At 39.5% G+C, this 26,275-nt stretch overlaps 1 protein-coding gene across 1 annotated transcript in view; it reads left to right on the top strand.

Annotated features, from left to right (window-relative positions):
* The first annotated feature begins 2,442 nt into the window (after positions 1-2,442).
* The window catches only part of LOC149812115 (serine/threonine-protein kinase GRIK2-like), a 42,520-nt gene continuing 18,687 nt past the window's right edge, over positions 2,443-26,275 (top strand). The window contains exons 1-5 of the mRNA XM_089993682.1: positions 2,443-2,466; positions 2,805-3,023; positions 5,409-5,483; positions 5,559-5,603; positions 10,140-10,214. Of these exons, the coding sequence (XP_089849808.1) occupies positions 2,820-3,023; positions 5,409-5,483; positions 5,559-5,603; positions 10,140-10,214 (399 nt within the window). The 5' untranslated portion in view covers positions 2,443-2,466; positions 2,805-2,819. The remainder of the gene's footprint in view (positions 2,467-2,804; positions 3,024-5,408; positions 5,484-5,558; positions 5,604-10,139; positions 10,215-26,275) is intronic.

Genomic DNA, 26,275 nt, shown 5'->3' with positions numbered 1-26,275 from the left:
TGTGCGCTGCCACCTTAATGGAGGGACCGGTTTGTTTCGTGACCTATGAAAAGTTATTCCTCCTTGTACGAGACCCACATTTTTTTGTCACAAACGGGCCCCTGTGACATTATAAGGATCGAATTTCCCATTTGCGATAGATTCTTTGCTAAACTTTCTTAGGAGCTGTCAATACACGTCTCCCTGTGATGGGACGTTGTAGGTTCAAAACCCGGTAGTACGATTGAATAATAACGGGTATGAGTCTGCCTAACCCCAGCTTGCCTTAAAAAAAAAACAAAGTTTTTGATAAAAAGTACCATCAAACATTAACCTATGTCACAAAGACATGTGGACACGAGGATGCATGACGCGGTCACGCAGGTCCGAAGTGCAAGTTCATTTTTTTTTTTTTGGAAAAAAGGACATGAGGACACAGATTTTTCTTTGAACAATAAAAACTATTGTTTGATATTTTAATGTTAAAATGCATCATAAAAAATATTGAAATAAAATATGATAATAATATAAATTATTTTCTTGTCAGCAGGGATATGCCACCAAAATGGCGTGTCCCTGTGGCATAGCGCATAATGCTGTTGCTCCACAATTGACATCAAGGCCAGTTTTTATTCATAGATATTTCATATGAAAGTGCTGAGCTAGCATCCTTTTCCAATCAGCAGTGAAACAAACAAACAAGCACGCAAATGGGAAAGTGTTAGCTTGTCATGTCCCAACATTTTCTCACCACCTTTGTTATTTTATGTGAAAATCCCTATACACCCCTCTCAATGTAAAAGGATTTTCACAAGAAAGTTGAGCTGGCAAGAGTTTTTTTTGAAAAAAAGTAGTACTTTCTCATGAAAGTGCTTTCATTCTATGAGAATGAAACAAACAGGCCCCACGGATGCTAAAGCCCACATCTATGGCATCACAATCATAGAGGGCAATTCCCCCAACTGATTATCAGTAGTGATGGAGCACAGTCATCTACTGATTTGTCTTTATTGTACAGCTTCAAAATGCTTACTTGCTCTACGACGCCACATTTTTAGCCAGATTGGGGGTTTTGTCATTAGAATGTAATTGGAATGATCGATCATTGGATTGACATCCTTTAAAAGAGAAACATAGAGTGTGTGTTTGAGGGATTTTGACTAGAAATCCTCATATCAGATACAATAATTTCTAGTATAATCTCTCTTCATTAGCCTCCGAATCAGTGAATTTTGGGGGTGTTTTTAGCCAAAACGGAGAACCTCAAATCCTAGGTATTGAGATGCTCTCTTTGAATTAAGGTCGGATCATTGTCCTTGGATCTCCTCAAAGATCTACAGCAATCAAATGCAACCTAAAGCCCCAAGGAGGTTGGCCTAGTGGGGTGGGGCCTTGGCTGCTAGATGGGCAGTCAAGGTTCGATTCTCATGGGCATTACCCCTGGGCGCAAGCCAATGCGTAGCATAGGCTCTAGGACAGGGGTCCTAGCCTTGGAGTTTTACGCTGCAGGCACGACGACTGTAAGTATGGCAGGCTGGGCCAGTGCTACCACCTCTTCCTGTTGAGTGCGGTTTCTTTGAGTTATAAATTAAAAAAAATCAAATGCATCCTAAAATGTGCCATTTTTTTTGGAAAGGAATACACTGGTAGTACCATTGGGGCTCTGCCGCAGTGCACGTCTCCTTGTGTTGGGACCTTGCAAGTTCAAATCCCAATGGTATTGTTGTATAACTGGTACCAACTTGCCTTAAAAAAAAGTCCGTGCCTTGAATTGACTTTTAAGATAAGGCAAGGTCTTTATCATGTGATGAAATAAACTAAATTATTTTAAAAAAAATATATTTTGCACTCTAACCAAAACTCACTCAAACCATAAAAATAATAAAGTAATATTTAAAAGTAGTGTTTACATGCCTCTCCAGATCAAATTATACTGTACTCAAAAGTGAATACTAAAGGAAGACACAGTCTCTTAATAGAGACGTGAGGGGGCCCTTGTCTTCAATGATATGCCACTATTTCCTGTGTGCTAATCCATATATATATATAAATCATTTTATGCATTCATATATATTTATGTTTTTATTTACTTATAATGTTTTAATATATTATCAAGTATATTTTGAATAATGTTTTATAAAAAATGAAAATATAAAGTAAACCCTATGGTGACGGGGAGAAAAAGGCAGTTTTTTGAGACGAGATCGGGGTGGAGACCTTGTCCCAAGACCCCGCCCACGTCCACAGACATCCCTAATGTGGACAAGAGCACATGAACGTGAGACTACCTCTCCTCTCTCCCTTTTTAGGCATTAAGAAACGAATGCCAGCACGAGTATACATCGGCCTTCTCTCTCTCTCTCTCTCTCTTGTGACCGACTTGTGTTCCTTTCGCACCGCCCGACGCGCCATCGTGTGCCGGCCTGAAAACCCCATCTCTCTCTCTCTCGCTGTCGCCCGTACGCCCCGAATCTGATACAGCGGAAGGTTCGCGGGAATATTCCTCTCTCTCTCTTTCTCTCCTGCTTTCTTCTTCGATCTTTCTGTCCGCTGGTCACTTCGAACTTCCTGTCCTATTTCTTTTAGGGTTTTATTTGGTGGTTTTCTTGATCATCTTCGTTCGACCTCTTGGCGCACTTTCTGGTTGTCTGTTTTGGCTTTTAGGGAGGATTTTTTTTTTTTTGCCTTTTGTTTTCTTAACTAACAGGACAAAAGGTTTGTTGCGTTGCTTGTACCGCCTTCTCTTGCTTTTTCCTCTCTTCTTGGTGTTTTTTTTTTGGATTACTGTATGGAAGGTGACTGAATAGGAAATTGATTGAATTTAGGTTGCGGATAGAGGGATGGGCTGCTGCAGTTGTTTGAGGTTTCTTTTGGAGCCGATAAAGTTGGTGAGGTCGTTTCATGGTGCTCCCGATGAGTTCCTCCTGACGGATGGCCCTGAAGACGCCGGGGACGCCCTTGAACTCCACCAGAGGGCGATCAAATCTCGACCGATTTGCAGGGTGACCCCTGTCAAGGAAACCCGCCTTCTCATTTTGGACAAGGTAAGAAGACCTTGTGGTTACAGGCGGAGGATTCCTTAGAACTCAGTGTATTTATGTTCATTGGATTGGATTGGTTCATTTGATTGGCCTCGAACAGAAATTCCGATAGTTACACGTTTGATCTGCGTAGAATGGAAAATCTAATCATAGTCGCACGTTTAATTGGCATCGAATGCAATTATGACTACAATTTCAATAATTGCTATTTGATCGCGCATTCTCCCTTTCTGGATGAACCTATATCTTCAGATTCTCCTACTTTGTGGGGTTAAAATTTTGGGGATATATGGAGGAAGAAACACCACAGACGTGATGGTATGGAGATTGCAGAGCTTGTGGACAATCTTTGTGCTGTTGTCACTGTGCTTCTTTACCACTACTAGCATTTATATTATCTACCTTTATCCTACCGCCTTCCTGCATGTAACCACTTGCTACTATAACCAATGGCACCATAGAACCGCTAGTTATTCTTTTCTTTTTTAATTTGTTCATTCCAACAGAACTTGATGCCACCCTAGAACGACTAGTTTTTCTTTTCTTTTTCAGTTTGTTTGTTACTCTTGTATTCTAGTTGAATTCTGTACTATAATTTCTAATAGCCAACTAGTCGGAGCCAAAATTCTGTCAGTCTGTGGAAAGTCTGCACTGCACGAAGTAATAAGCAATACATCATTTGCAATATCTGAAAGTGTGTAAAGGATTTCCTTCTGTGGGTGGGTGGGTGGGTGCGCACCTGCATGCGTGTGTGGGTGTGTGTGTGCACCCATGTGTAGATATATCCAATTATTCTTACTAAAGAATGTGTCTCACATGGGTTTCCGAACCAACTATAAAGAATGTTTAACCAAAATAGGTTTTTCACGCATCTTCAGCCTTAAGATGAATATTAAGTAGGGATTTCTCTGTAGTCTCTATTGCCTATCAGAAAAATGATTACTTTTTATTAGAAAATCATGTCATTGTTTGATGAGTGCATAGGGAAAATATCAAATCAGAGTTGCCAGTCAGGGAAGCGAGAGCGGGAAGCGATTCAGGAAGCGGAAAGCAAGGTACTTCCAAAATTTTAGGAAGCGGGAAGCGCGGGATGACTTAAAAGCGAACCAAGAATCGTCTCGGAAGCGAACTGGAAGCGAACTGGAAGCGACAGAGGAAGTGAACCGGAAGTGACCTAGGAAGCGATGGGGGAAGCGAAAAAAAAAATGAAAACACAAAAAAAAAATGAAAAAAAGGGAAAGCTCACTTCCCCTAAATGGGAAGCGTGCTTTCCCTAAATTGGGAAGCGAGCTTCCCAATTTTTTGGGCGCTTCCCAGCACGTTTCAGAAGCACCACGTTTCATGCTTTCGAAACACACTTTGAGGAATGTATGGCGCTTCTGGTAACCCTATATCAAATACTGACAGCAAAGACATACATGTATGACACAAATATCTACCCCAATCACTTACTGGAGATTGTTAAGAAGTATGTTTATTAAGAATGTCAAGTCAAGGTTTCTTGAAAATAATGTCAGCATGGTGATGGTTATTGATGTTTTGACATTAGTAGTCATCAAGTTTTTCATCACCGTCTTGTGTAGCTATTGATGCTTGATTTAAATGCTTGGCCTCTTTTTTTTTTCCTGTCAAGACAGCATGTTGATGTTTGGTGATTGCTTTGGAGAGAATGTTAACAAAATGATTTGACCCAACAAAGCATGCATCAAGCCCTTGATGTTCCACTTTATCAGAAATACTTGATTCTCTTTATAGATGTGGCTTTGCCCCCCTCTCCTAAAGCTTGATAATGATGCACCTGGATAGTTAGCACAATCCTGCTTATCCCCCTCACTTCTAACATGGGAATCAAGGTGCTCTTCCTCCATTTGTTGGGAATTTTCATATGGAAAATTGCTTGTTGAATAATTTAGGTGTCTGGGCAATCTTATGTATCAATGTCTGCATGGTATTTGAAGAAATCAAGGTCTCAAGTTTTTCTCCTTTTGAGATGAGCATGCAATGCGTACAATTGCTTAAGATGTTTTTGAGGTTGAATATTGTGGATGACTTCCATCTTAGTAGGATCAATCTCGATGCCACCCTTATGAGCTTCAAAACCTCCAAATTTGGCAGCACAAAAATGACATTTCTTGGATTCATCTTTGGGGAGAGCTGGGTTCTATTTTCCAAACCTGGTGTGATGAGAAGTCAAAGCATTACAATGCTATCTGACTCATATAACAGTCCCTAAATGTTTCAGTTGCTGGTACCATTGGAAAAATTGAGGAGCCATCCTTTTTCATTCTCTTCATTTATGGACTATGGAAGAGCACATCTGCAAATTTTCCTTTTTTTTTTTCAAATTCCATGCGCTAATTCATATGATGATTTTTTTTGTGTTTGTAGGATGAGAATGGTAGAAAAATGATCAACGAGTATGTTCGAGAGCGTACATTACGTATAGGAAGCTTGTGCAAAGTGGTAATTGCATGCTTAATGTTCTTTTTTAATTCAGTTCAAGAAGTGTTTTCCTAACATATATCATGCTGTTAGTAGGTTTTATACCAAAGCACTAAAGATGGGAAGCAATATGCAGTTAAGGTGATTTTCCTACCTTGATATGATGTTATATTTCTCAATGACCTTGTCTGCTATTGATGCTTTTAGTTCGTGCTTCAGCTTATGTTGTTGTGATGTTTTGCTTGTGGTTTTTCTTTTACAAGTGCTAAATGACTAGAACATATTTCTTTTGATCCTTTCTTAAGAAGCAAGTGTGTCGAATCTGCTGTTCATACTAATCATGGATACTAGAAGAGAAGCTTCATAGACTAAATGTATATAAAAATTCTGGTTTGGCATTCAGCTTCCACCTACATCACATGGGTATGTGTCCAGGGGCCCCTTACCCTTGTTGACACTGATCAACACAGGTCTGGGTGCTAGGTACATACCTGGTACTTTGTGGGTCTGGGTCAGGTCGACCCCAAACCCACTTTTTCCCTCTTTTTTTCGTTTGGTTTAACTGGATTATAACCCAGTCCAATCCCATATTTTATATTTTATATGCATATGGGTTTGGATCTTAATTCAATCCAAACCTGTAGATACACATTACACACATAGAGCTGTATCCTCCATACCCATACCCTCATCCATACCTATGTGACATAGGCTACCACTTAACAGATAGGTCTGTTGCTCCTTCTCTGTTGTGTGTCCAGATGCTTGTACTTGTAGTATCATGACTTATACCCATAATAGATGGTATGACCATCCTGACACCTACTTAGCGCATTTAAACTTGGTTTGAGCGTCAAGCCAAATATAGACCTGACAAGTTTTGGTTGAGATCTATACCTATATCACACAGACACTCCATTTTGGCCACCGGCCCACCGTGTTGTGTCCCCTCCCTTATATACTAGTCATATTGAAAACTTCATAAAAATGGCCATACCCCTGCATCCACAGTCGTATCCATGTGGCATAACTCTAGACCCTTCATACTTTTTTTCTCTCTCTAGGAAATGGGTTTTATTTTATTAGTTCAGGTTTGTTTTTACCCATTGGGATTTTATTTAAACTTGTCTGGTCTGGTTAGATGTTCAAATCTTTGGTCTGGAGATTGGACTGGACATAGGTCCAAATAATTGCTAATCCATTGACCCATTGAAGCAACCCCCCCCCCCCCCCCCCCCCCCCACCACCACCAGTTTTTGCAAAACAGGTATGAGCAATCAGCCTACTTGGGGGGGTAAGGAAATTCAAGTGCCAAAAACAATAGGCACAATCACATAAGCACAATGTCTCTAATGGACAAGATACAATATGCCACAAAGGGCAAACACCAAAAACACACAAGAAAGAAGAAAACTTGAAATGCTTGAAAAAGCATTGAGAAGAATAGTGGAGAAGTCCCTTTTATATACACCACAAGAGGGGCCAAGGGGAGCTCCCCAACGGTCACATTTGTGACCGCTAGGGAGAATCCCAACTATTCTTAAGGGATCCCCTTTGTACCCCTTTAATTAACCAAAAATAAAAATAAAAATAAAAAATATAAAAATACAAAAATGTCCTTAATGGACATGTCTATTTACAAAATGATGAAAAGATCATATTGCCCCTAGTGGGCATTACAAAAGATAATGGCAGTACATCTCGATGTGCTTTGTTGAGTGCTTCTAATTCAAGTCTCATAGCATCAATCCAATGTGAATGTTGCTTGGTTTCTTTAAAGTTGGAAGGCTCGTGACAAAAATGAATATCATTAGACAAATTCTATAATTTGAGGAAAAGGAATCATGTGACACAAAATTTTGAGGAGGTCTACTATTCTTAGAAGATCGCCTAGGTAGGGATTCTTCAACTTGGTCTTCTAAGGAAATATTTTGAGGATATATGTCGCAAGCATTTTGATGTTCATTTTCCTCTCGTCGAGTATACACATGCATACATTGAGATTCTCATTGTGAAAATCATCATTTTGATGAAACAAAACATCATTTTGATGAGAATTGTCTTCACAAACATTATCACAAATAGTATCAATAAAATCTTTAGACTTATTTCTAGGCAATAAGTCAAAGAGAAAAGAATAATCAACCTCTACCTTAGGTTTTTGAGATTCAAATCCATTTTGTTCTTAAAGAAAAATCACATTTCTTGAAATATAAAGTTTGTTATTTTTAATATCATGACACCTATATCCCTTTTGATTTTCAACATAGCCAATAAAAGCGCATTCAAGAGATTTTGGTGAAAGTTTATCTTGTCCTTGAAAAAGAACAAAGCATTTACAATAAAAAATTCTTAATCTTTTAAAATCCGGAGGCATTTTGAACAATTTTTCAAAGGAAGAAACATTTTTTAAAGATGATGATGGCATCCGATTTATAAGATAAATTGCAAAACAGAGCGGCTTTGGACTAAAGTTCTTTGGAACATTTTTAGAAACAAAAAAAGTTCTTGTTGTTTCAATAAGATGCCTATGTTTTCTTTCGGCAAGACCATTTTGTTGAGGAGTTTTAGGACAAGATCTTTGATGAATAATGTCATTTTGTTTATGGTAGTTTTGAAATTCGTTTGACATGTATTCACCTCGGGAATTTGATCTCAAAATGACTATATTGTTTTGAAATTAATTTTGAATAAGGATATGAAATTCTTTAAAAATAGAAAAAACATTGAATTTGTTTTTAATAAAGTAAACCCAAGTGTATTTAGTAAAATTATCAATAAAGACAACATAATGTGAATATCCTCCTTTAGACATAACGGGTGCCGGTCCCCATACATCCGAATGTACTAATTCAAATGGTCTATTTGAAATAAAGTTGCTATGTGGATAAGAAGGAGAATGCATTTTTCCAAGGATACAATCATTGCATCTAAATTCTTTTTCATTATAATTTTTTTTAAAAAAAGAAAAAAGATACAATTTAGAAACACTAGGTGACCAAGCATTTTGTGCCAAGTGACAATATCTTTAGATTGGACATGATTACAAAATGATTTGGATGGCAAAGACAAAAAATCTATGTAATATAGGTCTTTTTTTCTATAGCCTTATCCAATCCGGTTCTCGGACCGGAGATCCTGCACATAGCAATTGGTTGGTTAAAAAGAGACACTGTATCCAAAATCAGTTATTTGAGAACTGGAAAAAAGATTTAAGTTAATTTTTGGAATATCCTAATTTTTGGAATATAATATTCTTTGCCTTAAAAAATTTTCAAGGTTTTCCATCCCTTTAAGATCTAATGATGTTCCATCGGTTGTGAAAATGAATGCTTTAAAAAGGTTAAGACTTGGTTTGGATAAAAGAGATGCATTTGAGGTCATATGAAATGAGACACCCGAATCAAAGATCCAAGAGGACATACCGGAAGTTGATAAGACCGCGGCACCAGAGGTGGAAGGTGTGAAAGAGTTGATTCTTATGAATTGTTGGAGAGTTTCTGTAAGTTGAGTAATGGAGTCCTTTGTGCCTCCATCTCTTTTTGATTCTTCACTTGAATTGCTTGGACTATCTCCAACGAAAGCCACCTTCTTTTTAAGCTTAGGACAATCAGGTCTAAGATGACCCGATTCATTACAATAGTGACAAACAATTTTTCTTCCTCCACCATTGTTTTTTTTCTAAAAACATGGAGGTTTATATGTCCGCATGTTATTTACCGGTCTAGATACTGCATGGACCTCATCAAAGTTTTTCTTAAGAGCTAAGCAAGTTTTGTCTTGGCATAAATCGGCAAAGATTTCACTAAGAGGAGTAGAAGCCATATGAGGAAGGGATCCTCTTAATTATTCAAATGCGGGACGAAGTCCATGAATAAATTGAAAAATCTTTCTCTTCGTTTGCTCTTGTTTCATGGCTATAACGCTTCCTTTCCATTGTAGTTTAAGGAGAACAAGTTCATTCCATTAGAGGGGATAAAGTACTATAATAGTCTCTAATATTCATATCCCCTTGCTTGGTTCTGCTTACTTTTTCTTGTAAAAAGAAATGTCTAGTATTTTTAGATTTTGTTAAAAATTTAATTCTTACAGAAAAAATCATGAAATTTAATATTAGTCATTTTTAATTTAGTTTTCATTTGTGTTTCATTTTGATTCCCATCCAATTCTTATGTATATATATTTTTTATTCCTCGCTTCCTACTTCCTATACATTTTAAAATGTATCACTTCTCACTTCCGCTTCCTGTATCGTTTCGCGCTTCTGCTTCCTAGTCTGGCAACCTTGGTCAAAACAACTCACATCATAACATTCCAACTCGATTGTGGGTGCAATCGATTGTAGCAAAAAAAAAGTTATATATATATATATATATATATATATATATATATATGTGTGTGTGTGTGTGTGTGTGTGTGTGTGTCAAGTAAAATGTGTATTTGTCTGGTTGTGTCGAAACTAAGTATTTGTGGTTTAAGTTTGACAATAAAAAGTTGAGAGTATAAAGTATGTTTCCATAAGGTAACTAAACTATCCTTGGGTTATCCAAGTATGACACATGGAATATCCTCTCATATATGATTATTTATTTAGTGCAATTTTATAGCAAGATGGTAAGCTTTCTTATTGGTGCTTGCTGTGCCTGTATTGAAATTGAAATTTGTTTGTTATGGCAGGCCTTCTACAAGTTCCGGTTATTGAAGTTGCGAGTGGCACCTTCTGAAACTGCTATGACTGATGTGTTGAGGGAGGTCCGTATGTTCATTGATTGTTTTCATCACTAGTTCATGGAGTATTTCACATGATTATTCCTTTTAAGTTTCAATGATTAAAGCTAGTAAACAAATTTGCCTTAATACAGCTCTTCTAAGTAGCCTGTTGGAGGAATTTCCTCTGCATGCATTTGGAACTTTGGAATAGGGCATAACTGGTACAAACTTGTTCATGAAAATGAGAAGTTCCATGTTTTTGGTTTAACTAGCTCTCAAGATAATCATTTCTCTTTCAATAAAATCTTATTAATATCTTAGAAAGCATGAAGGGAAAATACTATTTCATTTTTTTACAACAATATAAAAATGTAGAAGAGAAAGGACTAGACAATATAGAGGATCAATAAAAATGATTTAGTTTGAATTGGGAGTTTTGCTACAGTATCACAAAATATTGAATATTGCTATTGCACATAACATTAGGAAGAGTTCTTTACCATTTAATAGAGCAATATTTTGAAAATATTGGTTACATTTGCTACTACATGTCCATGTATGCATTGGGACATGCGTACCTCTATTTATTAATATTAAATTGTAAATAATCAATTTTCAGGAATATTTTAGAAACAACTTGGTATTTTGTCTATCTAAATCAGGATAGGTGTATTATTTTATTTTGGGAAAGTAAATCATACTTTCATCACTCAAATCACATATAGAGAACAACACATAACTGAATCTAACTACCCTACCCTAAGCTATCCAATGGAACATAGACCAATGTTAGGCTCCTTGATCAAAGAGCCAAATATCCATTTGAATGCTGAAACAGATCAAAGATTGATCCTCTATTTTTTCCAAGGCACTTTTATTTCTTTCTAGCCTCTATGAATAGAAAACCACCTTTTCTAGATAAATCTTAATCTTCTCCCCCTATGACACTATTAGGGGTGACAATTTCTGACACGACCCGCCAACCCACTTCTTAGGCGGGTTCGGGTTTGGCTTAAACGGGTTCGTGTCGTAAACGGGTCGACCCGCTTCTTAGGCGGGTTCGGGTTTGGCTTAAACGGGTTCGTGTCGTAAACGGGTCGACCCGCTTAACCCGTTTATTAAACGGGTCGAGTTTGTGTTAGGGGTATGCCAACCCGCCAACCCGTTTAATAAACGGATTAGGCGGGCAGGTCATGTCATTGATCCAAAACCCAAAAAAAACACCTCAACGTCATCCTACCCTAAACCCTGTGCACAAACTGCCCCCTTTTGCAGTTCTCTCTCACTCTTTCTCACAGAATGATCACCTCCGCCAGATGCCCTCTCTCGTCTCTCCCCCTTGCCCTTCCCCAACTGCACCCCTAACCCTAACCCCAACCATCGCAGACCCTCCACCGTCGTCTTATGCAGGTCGCGGTGGCTCGAGTCGGAGACACTCAAGGCCGAGCCAGCCCCCGTCTTCTCCACCGTTCGATCCTTCGCTCCTGCCACCATTGCTAACCTCGGTCCAGGCTTCGACTTTCTAGGCTGCACCGTCTCGGGGCTCGGTGACCACGTCACTGTCACTGTCGTCGTCTATCCCGGCCGCATCGTGATCGCCGCTATCCACGACACCCCAGGCTCACCCTCGACCTGCTCCACAACTGCGCGGCAATCGCAGCCCTCCGCGCCCTCGGTGTCCGGTCCGTCGGCATCTCGGTCTCGCTGGAGAAGGGGCTCCCTCTCGGCAGCGACCTCGGCTAGAGCGCGGCCAGCGCCGCCGCCGCCTTGAACGCCCTCTTCGGCGGCCAACTCTCTGGCTTCGACCTCGTCCTCGCCAACCCGTTTACCCGAACCCGACCCACCAACCCGCCCGCCAACCTGTTTACCCGACCCGACCCGTTTATTAAACGGGTTAACCGTGTTGTGTCGGGTTACCCGTTTAATAAATGGGTCGGGTTCGTGTTCGCCACAACCGATCCGTTTAATAAACGGGTCGGGTTCGTGTTGAGGTATGCTAACCCGCCAACCCGCCGACACGACCCGCCAGCCCGACCCAATTGCCACCCCTAGACACTATCGCTTAAAAACTCGTTGGATTGACTTAGTGTCTCAATCTAGTAAATTGAAATCAACCATTCACTGGTGTTTGACTAGGAATTCACAGGTTTGGAAGCAATCACATAGGTGCGGGTGCATATGCGAATACGAGTGTTGGTGGAGCAGAGTTGCCAGTCAAGGAAGCGGAAAGCGAGGCACTTCCAAAATTTTAGGAAGTGAGAAGCACGGGACAACTTATAAGTGAACCAGGAATCGTTTCAGAAGCGAGAAGAGAAGCGAACCAAAAGAGACCTAGGAAGCAAGGGGAAGCGAAAAAAAGAGAAAAAAGAAAGAAACAAAAATGAAAACACAAAAAAATGGAAAATAATGGGAAGCAAGTGTTGTGAGAATTCTTAATTCATGAGTTGTGGGGAGGAACTTATGTCACCGAAAAGCGGAAACTAAAGTAAGTGTTGGATTCAAAGCTGGTGTTAAAGATTATAGATTGACTTATTACACTCTTGATTATGAAATCCTTGCTACTGATATCTTGGCAGACAACATTTCAAGTAACTCCTCAACCTGGAGTTCTGCCTGAGGAAGCAGTAGTTGTAGTGGCTGCCGAATCTTCCACTGGTACATGGACAATTGTGTGGACTGATGGACTTACTAGCCTTGATCGTTACAAAGAACGATGCTACCACATCGTGCCGGTTCTTGGAGAGGAAAATCAATTTATTGCTTATGTAGCTTACCCTTTGGACCTTTTTAAAGAACGTTCTGTTACTAACATGTTTACTTCCATTGTGGGCAATGTATTTGGGTTCAAAGCCCTATGAGCTCTACGTCTGAAGGATCTGAGAATTCCTCCTGCTTATTTTAAAACTTTCTAGGGCCCACCTCATGACTCAAGTTGAGAGAGATAAATTGAACAAGTATGGTTGTCCCTTATTGGGATGTACTATTAAACCAAAATTAGGGTTATCCACAAAGAACTATAGGGGAGCGGTTTATGAGTGTCTCCGTGGTGGACTTGATTTACCAAGGATGATGAGAACGTGAACTCCCAACCGTTTATGCATTGGAGAGACTATTTCTTATTTTGCACCGAAGCTATTTATAAAGCGCAGGCCGAAACAGGTGAAATTAAAGGACATTACTTGAATGCTACTGCAAGTATATTCGAAGAAATGCTCCAAAGGGCGGCATGTGCCTGAGAGTTTGGGAGTTCCTATCGTAATGCATGACTCCTTAACAAGGGGATTCACCACAAATACTAGCTTGACTCATTATTGCCAAGACAATGGCCTACTTCACATCCACCGCGAGCTTCCCCTGAATGGGAAGCTCGGTTTCCAATTTTTTTGGCGCTTCCCAACACGTTTCAGAAATGCCACATTTTACGCTTCTGAAACGTGCTTCAGGGAAGCGTGCTTCCCCATGTCCTATGGTGCTTCTGGTAACCCTGGGGTGCAGAGGGTTCGACATGGAAATTTTCAAAAAATTTGTGTGTAATATAGATAAAACTGGACTTGGTTAGGGTTAACCGAATCCACTTCTGGACAAAAATGGACCTCGGTGTGGTTGACTTCACTTGACATAAAGGAAGCATAGTCCAACTGTTATGCGGGTGCGACACAGGTGCATTGCCCTTTTAGAAGTGTCGATGTTACATAATTCGGAAGGCAGTTCCCCCTTCCCTCTTTAACATAAAAGCCATATCTATAGATGATGCTTGGCTGATTTTGAGTCATAATATACATGTGTATATGTATGTATATTATATAATTTATGCTCATCAGTTCATGTACATGCAATGATATATTACATATCCGCCCTACATTAGGAACCAATAATATATCCTAAGGCTACCTGATCAAAACCCTTTCCTAAGTAGCCTGCATAGGAAAGTTTAAGAAAAAAAAAACAGAGAAACAACTCGACAGAGTGACTCTTTAATAAGTTGTTCGCCACAAGGAAGAAGGATCTATACCTTGTTACACACATCGTTTTGGCTCATCTCTCTTCACAATCTGCACACACCCCTTTGTTAGGTCCAGGAGAAGTACTAGGCACTTCCCAATGGTTCGAATAGGTTGGTTAGAAGGGGAGGGAAATAGTCATTCTCTCTACATTAGGAGCGAGTCAAGCTACCTTTGTAAAGTTAGGAGCCTCTTCTGTCTAGTTCTCTAAAAACAACATTTTGACTTTCATGTGTTAATCATATATTTTCTACTATAGATTTTTTGGCTAAGATGATAACAGAGAGTGAGGAGTTTGTTATGTGAGAGTTACATGACCGCAAGTATTCCATTATTATGGAGTGACCCACATCGGGGCTCAAAACACATCTGGAAAATTTTTATGCATTTTTCTTAAAGCAAGACAAGAATATGTGCAGTCTTAAAAAATGAATAAGAAATTCATATGGCAAAAAGGCTTGTGAAGTGTGTAAGAGTAAGTGGCAGCGAGGAAGCAAAAGCATGAAAAGGATGGTGATATGAAAAAAAGTTTGGGTTCGCATTGTAGGCTAGTGTTGAGTCTATAGGTAGAGAAAGTTACCTGATGCATCTTTTCTTGAAAGTATTTTAAAAGGGATTTTTCATTAAAATTTGTTAGTGTAAACCATGCATCAAATCTTAAATTAACCGGTTCACACTAGTGGTGAAGTCCGAGTTGAACTCAGGAAACGGGTTTATAACTTTTGTACTCAACACAAGAACAAATTTTATTGCCTTAAGTGAAATGTAAATAAAATGTGCTACCCTATTAAAGAGGTTCGAGCAGAAATAAAAATTATTACAACCCTAAATAAATTAAATGGCCTGTGGCCCTAAAAATAAAAATAAAGAAAAACAAAAAATCTGCAAAGCTCTTTTCGCTCGCGATCTAGCTTCCATTGTTCGCGCGGGCACGACCCTCGCTATCACGTTCTAGTCAACAAGCATGAACCCACCTGCGAAACACAAAACCACAAAACAAACGAAATACTAGACTCTCTATTCTAGTTAATGTTAGTTGCAGGAAATTAAGGTTAAATAAAAAAAACAATAGAAGAACCTAAATTATATCTAATTCTAAAGGAAATCAAATTCTAAACTAAAATGCAATGAAGCCTTAATCTAAAATAAAAAGAAAACAAAACGAACTAAAGAGGAACAACTAGCAAGCAGAAATGAAAACCAGCCATGCTTCAATTTTTTTTTTCTTTTTCAAATCCGAACAGCTTTATCAATTCAGTGCAGGCCCGACACGTAGGTCGAATCCAATTATCACTCGCCCCAATTTTTATTCAGTTCAACAATATATATATATATATATATATATATATATGGAGAGAGAACAGTATGCAATGATTGTAAAGGCTGTTCGATTGGCGAATCTGCTGGCAGATCTGTTAATCCAATAGCTTGTTCACGGTGGCCTCAGATTAGATGTGATCTGAGCCCAATCTGCCTGCTGTCACCCTGGTTGGGCTGCAGATCAGGCCAGGTCTGGTCATGATCAACGTCAGCCGAGTCTGATCAGATTGGGTCTGTGCTGCTGTGGGCAGCAGACCTGATCTAAAAATAAGGATAGTAAGCTAACCTGATTTATAATAAAAACGCAGACTGAATCTGCTGAACTGAATTGGATAAACCAAAACGCAAGCAGATCAATAGCGGAGCAGATTTACAGATCAAATAAATATAAACCAGGCTTAACCAATCAGATCTGGTAGATTAGAGCTTGCTCGAGCTTAGATTGAGCCCGACGCTGCTCGGTGAATCAAATCAGGTATATATAAAATTACGCGGATCAAGTCTGCGCTAGCAGACTGGTCTGCATGCTTGCTGATTCAGGTCTTACTTGGATCAGTTTGTTCTGGCAGACCAGATTTGCACCAGTAGACCTGCTCGGCCAGTTCAGCCGATGGCCGGGCTTGCGAAAAAAAATCATATCTGGTCAGATCTGATCTGAAGATCAGATTGACCGATTTAAATACAAAAAAAAGAATGGCCTGATTTCTTTTCTGATTCCTAATTGAACAGGATAAAAAGAAACTAATCTATGTTGGACAATAAATTAACCTAAACCCAGTGTTGTGAAAAGCGTTGAGGCGTAGCGAGGCGCTCTACCAAAATCTGAGGCGAGGCGTGAAGCGTAAGCCTCAAAGTTAAAAAAAAAAACTATAAAAAAATATCTAAAATTATAAATAAATAAAAAAATTCTTTATTGATGAAGCAACAACCAACAGGAAATAAAAAATCTCAAATAAATACTGAAAAAATATGAGAAAAACAAATGTATTATTCTGCGCATGAACTGCAGAAAAACAAATGAATTTTCATAAAACAATTTTTTGTAAAAAATTATTGTGTTTTCTTTGCCAAGAAAATTATGAGATTTGTGACACTACTTCTTACATTGAACGACGAGCTGAGTCCCAGCCCTACTAGGAGCCAACTATACTTTGTTTGGTTTAATTCAGATACACCCAGCATGGATTGGATATCTGACATAATATTGACAGCCCATGCACTTCCTCAATTCCTCTTTCAATTTCAATTACAAAATGGATTCAACCTGAACCCGATCTACTGACAACTTCGCTCACAATTAGGGCTATCAACGGGTTGGGTACTCGACCCAGAGTATACCCAAACCAGCCCATATAATAAATTGTTGGGTTCAGTTTTTGCCCGGTCACGATAATGGAATATCAAACTCAGACTTGCATAATTTCATAAATTTATTTTTACTCAAAACACATAAAATACTTGGATTCATACCCGGGCATAAATCAAAACCCAAACCCGTCTTGCACTACCTGAATATTATTAGGGTACTTGGTACTTTTCATGCCATATCCCAGAATTCAGGTTCAAATTCAGATCGGGTCGGGTACTCGATACAAGCCTGACCCGTTGAGCCCTGCTCACAGCTCAAGGAACACTCGCGCCCAACCATAACAGGGGAAGTGGACAACCAACCTCCACCGCGCCCTCCCTAGCCCAACCGCCTAACCCGGCGAACCCTCTTCACGACAACAACAGCGGCGGCGACAACCCTGTTGCTGCTGCTAGGGCAACCACCAGCGGTGGTGGCAGCGGACGAGGAATACACGAGGGAGACGACGGAGGTGATAGGGAAGGTGAGGGCGACGCTGACGATGGACAGGTCGGATCGGAACGTGCCGTCGGCGGTGGCTGACCTCCGGTAGGCATCCAACTCGTGGGTGGCCAAGTTCCGGCGGGAGAAGGCGCTGCTGGGTCAGGGGTTGCCGGTAATATCTTTCTTATGCTTCCTCTTGAACTCCTGAACAAAGTGGTTCACCATCCGGTTGTCGAAGTCCTCCCCACCAAGATGGGTGTCTCCCGCCGTGGACTTGACCTCGAAGATACCCTCTTCAATGGTGAGAAGAGAGACATCGAAGGTACCGTTGCCGAGATCGAAGATGAGGACGTTCTTCTCGCCCGCGCTCGTGGCCTTCTTGTCTAGACCGTAGGCGATAGCAGTGGTGGTGGGCTCGTTGATGATACACATCACGTTCAAGCCAGCGATGACAGAGGCGGTGTGCGCCTCAGTCGCGCCTCGCCTCAAGGCGTGCACCTCAAGGGTATTGCGCTTTGTTACCTGCGCCTCAAGGCACAAAGGCCCTTGCCTTGAGGCGAGGCGCGCTTTTTGCGCCTTGAGGCGCGTTTTTAATAACATTGCCTAAACCTATATTATGCAGCTAACTAATGCAATGAATGAGACCACCTATATGCAACAATCTGTAAAGAGATGGGGGAGAAGAGACGTACTTGGGGTCGCCTCTGACGGAGTGGGGAGAACAGAGCGGTCTTCCATGATGATCACACTTCACGCAGCACCTCCGAGGAAAAGAAGAAGCCGCCGAGAGAGAGAGAGAGAGAGAGAGAGAGAGAGAGAGAGAGAGAGAGAGAGAGAGAGAGATTTTTCTCAAAGAGGGAAACACGCCCCCCTCTCTCTAATCCTTATTATTTATAAGCTCAAATTAGGTTTTAGAAGTGTTTAAGAAACTTTTCTAAAACACTTTCCAAATTTTCAACAAATTCACACAACCTCCTTTTTTAAAACTATTTTCTAAAAACTTGTTAGTAAAAACTGAATTTTTCTAAAACACTCAAGTGGGTCAAAACTTGTTCATTTTTCTATTTAATTGAAATCAGTGAGTACCTTGCAGGACCATACCAAACATTAGTTAAACATGGGTTTTTAATGCTCATTTCACACAAAATCATGCATACAAAGTGTATAAAATCATGCATGATCAAATTCCTCCATGCTTATTGTTTGCTAGTCCTCGAGCAAAATTACCCATGACAAAAACTGAATAAAACATGCAAATCAATAACCTAACTCACTTTCTTAGGAATCACGATTGCATTTGGCATGTGCAATAAGCCCTTTAAACCCCTGGGTTACCTCAGTGGACGAGTAAGGTTTCGTGGGGGTTTGCAGTGATGCTACCCACAAACATCTTTGTTATGTATACATAAAAATTCTAATTAAAAAAGTATTAGGCAGTTAATAAATTCTTCTAAACAAATATTTCATGCAATTACATTTTCACAATTTATTTAGAGTTTTAACATGCCATCACAGACGAAAAACGTTTTCCTTTACTTTTCTAAAAATTACAATTATCTATACTTTTTTTTTCCTCAGAAAATTGAGTACACTCGTGCTATTGCTCATTTATCCTCACTTGTATGTTTTCTGAACAGTTTTTCTTAATTATTTCTATGCAATGAATTTTTTATTAAGCTCTTGTTATACTTTTTCTTTCTTTTTCTTTTTCAATTTTTCACACTTTTACTTTTTTTTTCCAGTTGATCACTGTGTCAATTTTCAGGTTTTCGTGACCCATGTAACGAGCTTTGTTCAGTGACTCTCAAACCAGACGACGTTAGGGCACCAGATACAGTGTATCCTTCGGACTTAATTGCTCGAGTCACTAGACCTTAAATTTTATAGTTTTACTTATAGTTTTCTTCCTGTCATGTGCAATGTCGACATCTTTTAGGCTCTTTATAAAGTCCATGTAACGAGCTTTCGAGTTAGTGGCTCTCAAACCCAGATGGCTTTAGGGCACCAGGTATAAAACACCCCTCAAGCTCTATTTGCTCGAACCAAATAGGCCATAGATGCTGACTAGACAAAAAAGTGATCTCCTTCGTTGTCCTTTTCAACATGGGAAGCAAACACTTCAACTTGTGTTTGAGCCCCACTATTAGTGAACAACAAAAAAATCAAATAAATAAACGTATGCTTTATTTCTTTTGAAGCTCTTATTTCTTTATGTTTTTCATTTGCTTAGTTTTTTTAGAAAAAATAGAGTTGTGCATATTCATATTTGTGATTCAAAACAAACGCTAACATTCATATACAATCTTTTCTTTAAAATCCCCATAAATAACCACTCTTTCTATATTAGTTTCAGATTTTTTTTTCGTGGGGCTTAAAAATTCTCTAAAATGTCAGATTCTGGAAAGTATTCACATATGCTTAAAACTTATTTCTTAAAATCTTATTTTTTATGATTTTTTATAAGAACAGATACATGGACAAAAATTTTTTTTGGGTGTGCAAACTATACCCTCCCCCTTGCTTGAATGACACTGTCCTCAGTGGTACTCTCCCATGCTTATATGCAACTAAATGAATGCACATTAGGGAATAAAAGAAATACGAGAGAAAGGATAGAGATCACCTGATGTATTTAATGAAACCCTGCATGCTGATTTATGCCTCAACCGTACACCACCACCACACACACGTGGATGCATGATGTTCTGTCGAATTGGCTTTATAGTTGCTCCTAGAGAGGCTTCAGTCCTATCGCCTGTAACTCATAAACACTATCATAGAAGTGAACTGTATATATGATCTATCATTCATGCTAAAAAAGAAAGAAATATGCAATAAAAACTACTTCGCTACCGAAAAGAATGCATCCTAATCCTAACATAATATACAACACGCTTCTTTATACATCCACGAGCTTAATGACCTCGATATCCCGATTCAGAACGACATCAGAAATGCTGGGCTTCAACCTTTGCCCATTGACCTTGAATTTCTCGCCTGTTCTCGGGTCCAAAACATCAACTACACCGTGTGGAAATACTTCCTGGACTACAAATGGGCCATCCCATCTAGACTTCAGCTTCCCTGGAAACAGTTAGAGTAGTGAGTTAAAGAGCCAAACCTTCTGACCAGGCTCAAACTGCTTTCTCAAGATATGCTTATTTAGAAAGTTCTTAGTCCGAGCTTTGTAAATATTGGCACTTTCATACACGTCATTTCACAACTTCTCGAGCTCGCTCAACTAAAGCTTCCGTTCTGTGCCGGCTTGGGCTATGTCAAAATTGAATTTCTTTATCGCCTAATAGGCCTTGTGCTCCAATTCAACAGAGAGGTGGCATGGTTTTCCGAATACCAACTGTGGAGGGACATGCTAATCAAAGTCTTGAAGGCAATCCTAAATAATAAACAAAAGCAAACTAAGCAATCCTAGATATCAACAGGAAATTAAACTAAGCAATCCTAATAAAAATGCAAAAGCAAACTAACAATCCTAAATATATGTGAAAAAGGCAATAAAGTGAGTACTTAGTTTTAAATCGCTGTTCCCGGCAACGACGCCAAAAATTTGATGCAACTTTTCTTGAAAGTATTTTAAAATGGATTTTCCATTAAAAATTGTCAATGCAAACCGTGTATCAAATCTTAAATTAACCTGTTCACACTAGTGGTAAAGTCCGGGCCGAACTCAGGGAACATGTTTATAACTTTTGTACTCCACACAAGAACAAATTTTATTGCCTTAAGTGAAATGTAAATAAAACGTGCTACCCTAGTGTAAAAATTATTACAACCCCAAATAAATTAAATAGCCTGTGACCCTAAAAATAAAAATAAAGACAAAAAAAAATCTGCAGGGCTCTTTTCGCTTGCGATCTAGCTAGCTTCCATTGTTTGCACGATCACAGCCCTCGCTATCACGTTCTAGTCAACCAGCATGAACCCACTTGCAAAACACAAAACCACAAAACAAACAAAATACTAGACTCCCTATTCTAGCTAATGTTGGATGCAGGAAATTAAGGTTAAATAAAAAAAAAACAATACAAGAACCCAAATTATATCTAATTCTAAAAGAAATCAAATTCTAGACTAAAATGCAATGAAGCCTTAATCTAAAATAAAAAGAAAACAAAACGAACTAAAGAGGAACAACTAGCAAGCAGAAATGAAAACCAACCATGCTTCAATTTTTTTTCTTTTTCGAATCCGAACAGCTTTATCAATTCGGTGCAGGCCTGACATGCAGGTCGAATCCGATCATCACTCTCCCAATTTTTATTCAGTTCAGCAATCTCTCTCTCTATATATAACAATATGCAATGATTGTAAAGGCTGTTCGATTGGTGAATCTGCTGGCAGATCTGTTAATCCAATAGCTTGTTCACGGTGGCCTCAGATTAGATGTGATCTGGGCCCAATCTGCCTGCTGTCGCGTTGATCAGGCCAGGTCTGGTCATGATCAACGTCAGCCGAGTCTGATCAAATTGGGTCTGTGCTGCTGTGGGCAGCAGACCTGATCTAAAAATAAGGATAGTAAGCTAACCTGATTTATAACAAAAACGCAGATTGAATCTGCTGAACTGAATTGGCTAAACCAAAACGCAAGCAGATCAATAGCAGAGCAGATCTGCAGATCAGATAAATATAAACCAGGCTTAACCAATCAGATCTGGCAGATTAGAGCTTGCTCGATCTTAGATTGAGCCCGACGATGCTCGGTGAATCAAATCAGGTATATATAAAATTATGCTGATCAAGTTTGCGCTAGCAGACTGATCTGCATGCTTGCTGATTCAGGTTTGACTTGGATTGGTTTATTCTGGCAGACCATATTTGCACCAGTAGACCTGCTCGGCCAGTTCAGCCGATGGCCGGGCTTGCGAAAAAAAAAAATCATATCTGGTCAGAAGATCAGATTGACCGATTTAAATACAAAAAAAAGAATGGCCTGATTTCTTTTCTGATTCCTAATTGAACAGGATAAAAAGAAACTAATCTATGTTGGACAATAAATTAGCCCAAACCTATATTATGCAGCTAACTAAGCAATGAATGAGACTACCTATATGCAACAATCTATAAAGAGAAGAGGGAGAAGAGACATACCTGGGGTCGCCTTCGACGGAGTGGGGAGAACGGAGCGGTCTTCAACGATCACCACACTTCACGCAGCACCTCCGAGGAAAAGAAGAAGCATGCGAGAAAAAAGGAGAGAGAGAGAGAGAGAGAGAGAGAGAGAGAGAGAGAGAGAGAGAGAGAGAGAGAGAGAGAGACGTTTTTCTCAAAGAGGGAAAGACGCCTCCCCTCTCTCTAATCCTTATTATTTATAAGCTCAAATTAGGTTTTAGAAGTGTTTAAGAATTTTTTCTAAAACACTTTCCAAATTTTCAACAAATTGACAACCTCCTTTTTTAAAACTATTTTCTAAAGACTTGTTAGTAAAAACTGATTTTTTCTAAAATACTCAAGTGGGTCAAAACTTGTTCATTTTTCTATTTAATTGAAATCAATGAGTACCCTGCAGGACCATGCCAAACATTAGTTAAACATGGGTTTTTAATGCTCATTTCACACAAAATCATGCATACAAAGTGTATAAAATTATGCATGATCACTACCCTTTGTAGTGGTTATCCCTGGTAGGTAGTAGACTAGTAGTTTATCTAGTATTACTGGTATCATTTAAGTCGAGCATCTAATTGCATTAGAATTGGAAGCGGAGGATTTGAAAGTGCCCAAATCTAGATTTTTCTTTAGCTATAGCGGATTTCTCTTATATCTTGGCTTTATACTAAATTACATGGAATTCTCTCCGAAAGATGAGGAACTCACTACTCCACTTCCTTTTCTAATTGAGGAACTCACAAATATACAAGCTTTCAAACCATGTGCAAGAAGCTCACTTAAGATAGTAAATTTCTTTCATCAATCTAGAAACCTAAGCGACTGTAGGGCTGCAAATGGATCAGATATGGGATGGATTTTGCATGATTCAAACCAGAGTCAAAGTTTTGTACAGCAGCTCAGTATCGGAGTTTGGGTTCGAAGAAGATATGATAATGTAAAGTTTAATCTGGATCTGAAATAGGTATGGTAATATTGGATCTGGTAAAGGAAGACCAAAATCAAGTTTTTTACATCTAAAATTCACAAACTGATTGGATCAGATCTGAATCCAAACATAGATCCATCTAAAACTTTGACTGGAATCTATCACATGGGTGCGGCACTTTCAAAAAACTTGGGTGTGGGGGTGTGGCAAAAATCTATATATATATATATAAAGTCCAAAAGTTGGACATAAATGACCCTGGGTGCAGTCAACACACCCAGGGTCAGGTTGACCGCACCGGGTGCTGCACCCGCGTCGCGTCACATCGACGCGGATGCGGCACCCAGTTGGACGAGTCCCTGTGACATAGATTGGAATCCAATCCAAATCCACAAATAATCCAAATCGATAAATCCAAACATGATCTTGATACCCTTTCAGATCTTATTTTAAGAAGCAGACCAAACCTGATCCCATTGCATCCCTAAGCATCATCCTATCCGTGAAGATTCTTGTGCAAAACACCTCTTTAGGGCGTGCACCATGGTTGATCTCTCACAAAACACTTTTCTAGGGCTTGGTTTGGGGATATACTTATCAAAAACACCTTCTTAGGGTTGGTTTTCGGTAGATCCCTCAAAGAAACACCTTCTAGGGCTCAATTTCAAATAAAACCTTGATTTTTTAGGGTTATTTGATAAAATGTAGGGATGAGGTATTTTTCGAGTTTTACATGTTGAAAATGGGGTCAAAAGACTCAAAACGACCTCTTTTAGCTTAATGCACCCCTCCCTCCAAAAAAGTTGCCGGATGCCATTTTCTGACTGTGGGAGAGTATGTCACTAGAGGTCATTGACTCATAAGATATGAGCTATATTGTACAATACAATACAATACAATATCGACCCATATCGTACAATACAGGTTGATACGCCCGATAATCTTGTTTGTATGATTTTTCTGGGTGAATCATTAGTTCATGGACTGATATAATGGCACTCCCTCTCGTATTGTACAATATGATACAATTTTTCTGAGTTGAATGCCCCCCGAGCACATTTTGTTCATGCTTGGCTCAATATGTCAAGCAAGTTGCTTATGACTTGACTTGCCGAGCAGGTTATGAGCTTGGACGAGCTTCAACCGAGCTGAGTTGAGATAGTTCCTTTCCTAGCCAGACCTATGAGGAACCAACCTTACCAATTCAAACCATTCACCCTCTAATTTCTTGATAAAGCATGGAATGAATGACCTCCAATTTCCATCCTGGTATTAACTTAATCTGGACTTTTAAATCTTGAAGTATTTACACCATCCTTTAAAAATATTTGGATCATTGTTACATGTAGATTTCTTGACACCAAACTCATGGAAAATGAGCCAATCCATATTTACCTTTAGCAACAGCACCCACCATCTGTCTTTATGAGTTTACAACCACCAAGAATGCTTCCAATCTGCTAAAATGTGGGTTTACTTATGAATTCCTCCATTTTCGTATGCAGGTGAAACAAACATCCCAACTCCATTTTCCCGTGGGGCCCACAATCATCATGGGTTTCTTTGCACGTTGACCACGTAAATTCATACCCCCCTCCCCCCCCCTGAATGGATTTACATATGCATTTTTTCACATATGGGATGGCCTTCTCATCATGGGATGCCTTTCCAATGGAGTCTTTTCTTATTGGTGGGAATCTATGTCACAAGGACTCTGCAAAAGGGCCGATGCACCCACGTCGATGCTATGCGACGCGGGCCGCACCCGGTGCGACAAACACATCAGAGAGAGAAAGATCCGTGTGTCCTACAACCCGATTAGGGATTTAGGGTTAGCACATGTAGAGAGAGAGACACATGTTCTACAACCTGATTAGGGTTAGGGCATTCTCAGAGAGATATTGAGGGTACCTTAGATCACGCGATCGGTGTGTTCTACAACCTGATTAGGGTTAGGGCATGCTTAGAGAGAGAGAGAGAGAGAAATGGTGCCGAGACGACCCCCCCTTGCAGAATTTGGGCTTTCAGTTATACTTGTGGATGATAACGCAATGCTGAATCCCTCTCTCTCTCTCTACGCCTTCTCGCTTCTTATAGTGTCGGTAGCAGGTTGGTTATGGGTAAAATCCAGTCTTCTGCAGATAAGGTCCGATTTTGACGAGACCTGCCTTTAGGAGTCCATGCAACCTTCTAACAATACTACCAAACTGGTTTGGATAAATCTGGGCCTGTCATAACCGGGGCCCACCATCCATTAAGATAATGCCAAACTGGTTTGAATAAATCTGAAAATTCAAGGGATTAAAATGATTAATATCTGGGCCTGTCAACCCCATCCCCATTTATTTTTAAAAATAAATAAATAAATAAATAAATAAATAAATAAATAAATAAATAAATAAATAAAATATATATATATGTGCCCTCCCGCTCCTCTGCACCCAAGTTTTTTTAAACTGCCGCATCGTCGCTCCCACACCTGCACCTGCACCAGCACCTATGTGACATAGGTGGGAATGAAACTAACGAGCCCTAAGTGAATATCCTTGACCTATGTGTTCCTTCCTTCCTTCCTTCCTGAGAGAGAGAGAGAGAGAGAGAGAGAGAGAGAGAGAGAGAGAGAGAGAGAGAGAGGTACATGTATGGATGATTGATGCGTCTTGGTTGACCCATGATCCCAAGAGTTCCATGCCTTGTGTCCTACCCTACACTTTTTAAAATAAAAATAATCCTAAAACCTTGGGCAACTGTGCAATCGAATAATGTGACTCTCAACAGCTAATGCCCTCTTCAAGATTTTTCGGTTATTCCGCATGAGAAAATAATGCAGCAAGCTTTTTCTCCATCCTAATAACTATGAACATCAGTCAGCCCATGTTGCTTTTGGATCTTGGTCACAAAAGTATTTCCTTTGTCTTTTCTTATTGAAAGAAGTAAA

The sequence above is a fragment of the Nuphar pumila genome, chromosome 17 (assembly GCF_984573655.1).
Source record: "Nuphar pumila chromosome 17, dmNupPumi1.hap1.1, whole genome shotgun sequence".
Classification (NCBI taxonomy): domain Eukaryota; kingdom Viridiplantae; phylum Streptophyta; class Magnoliopsida; order Nymphaeales; family Nymphaeaceae; genus Nuphar; species Nuphar pumila.
The sequence above is the reverse complement of the archived record's forward strand: the minus strand, read 5'-3'. Positions and strand labels throughout refer to the sequence as shown.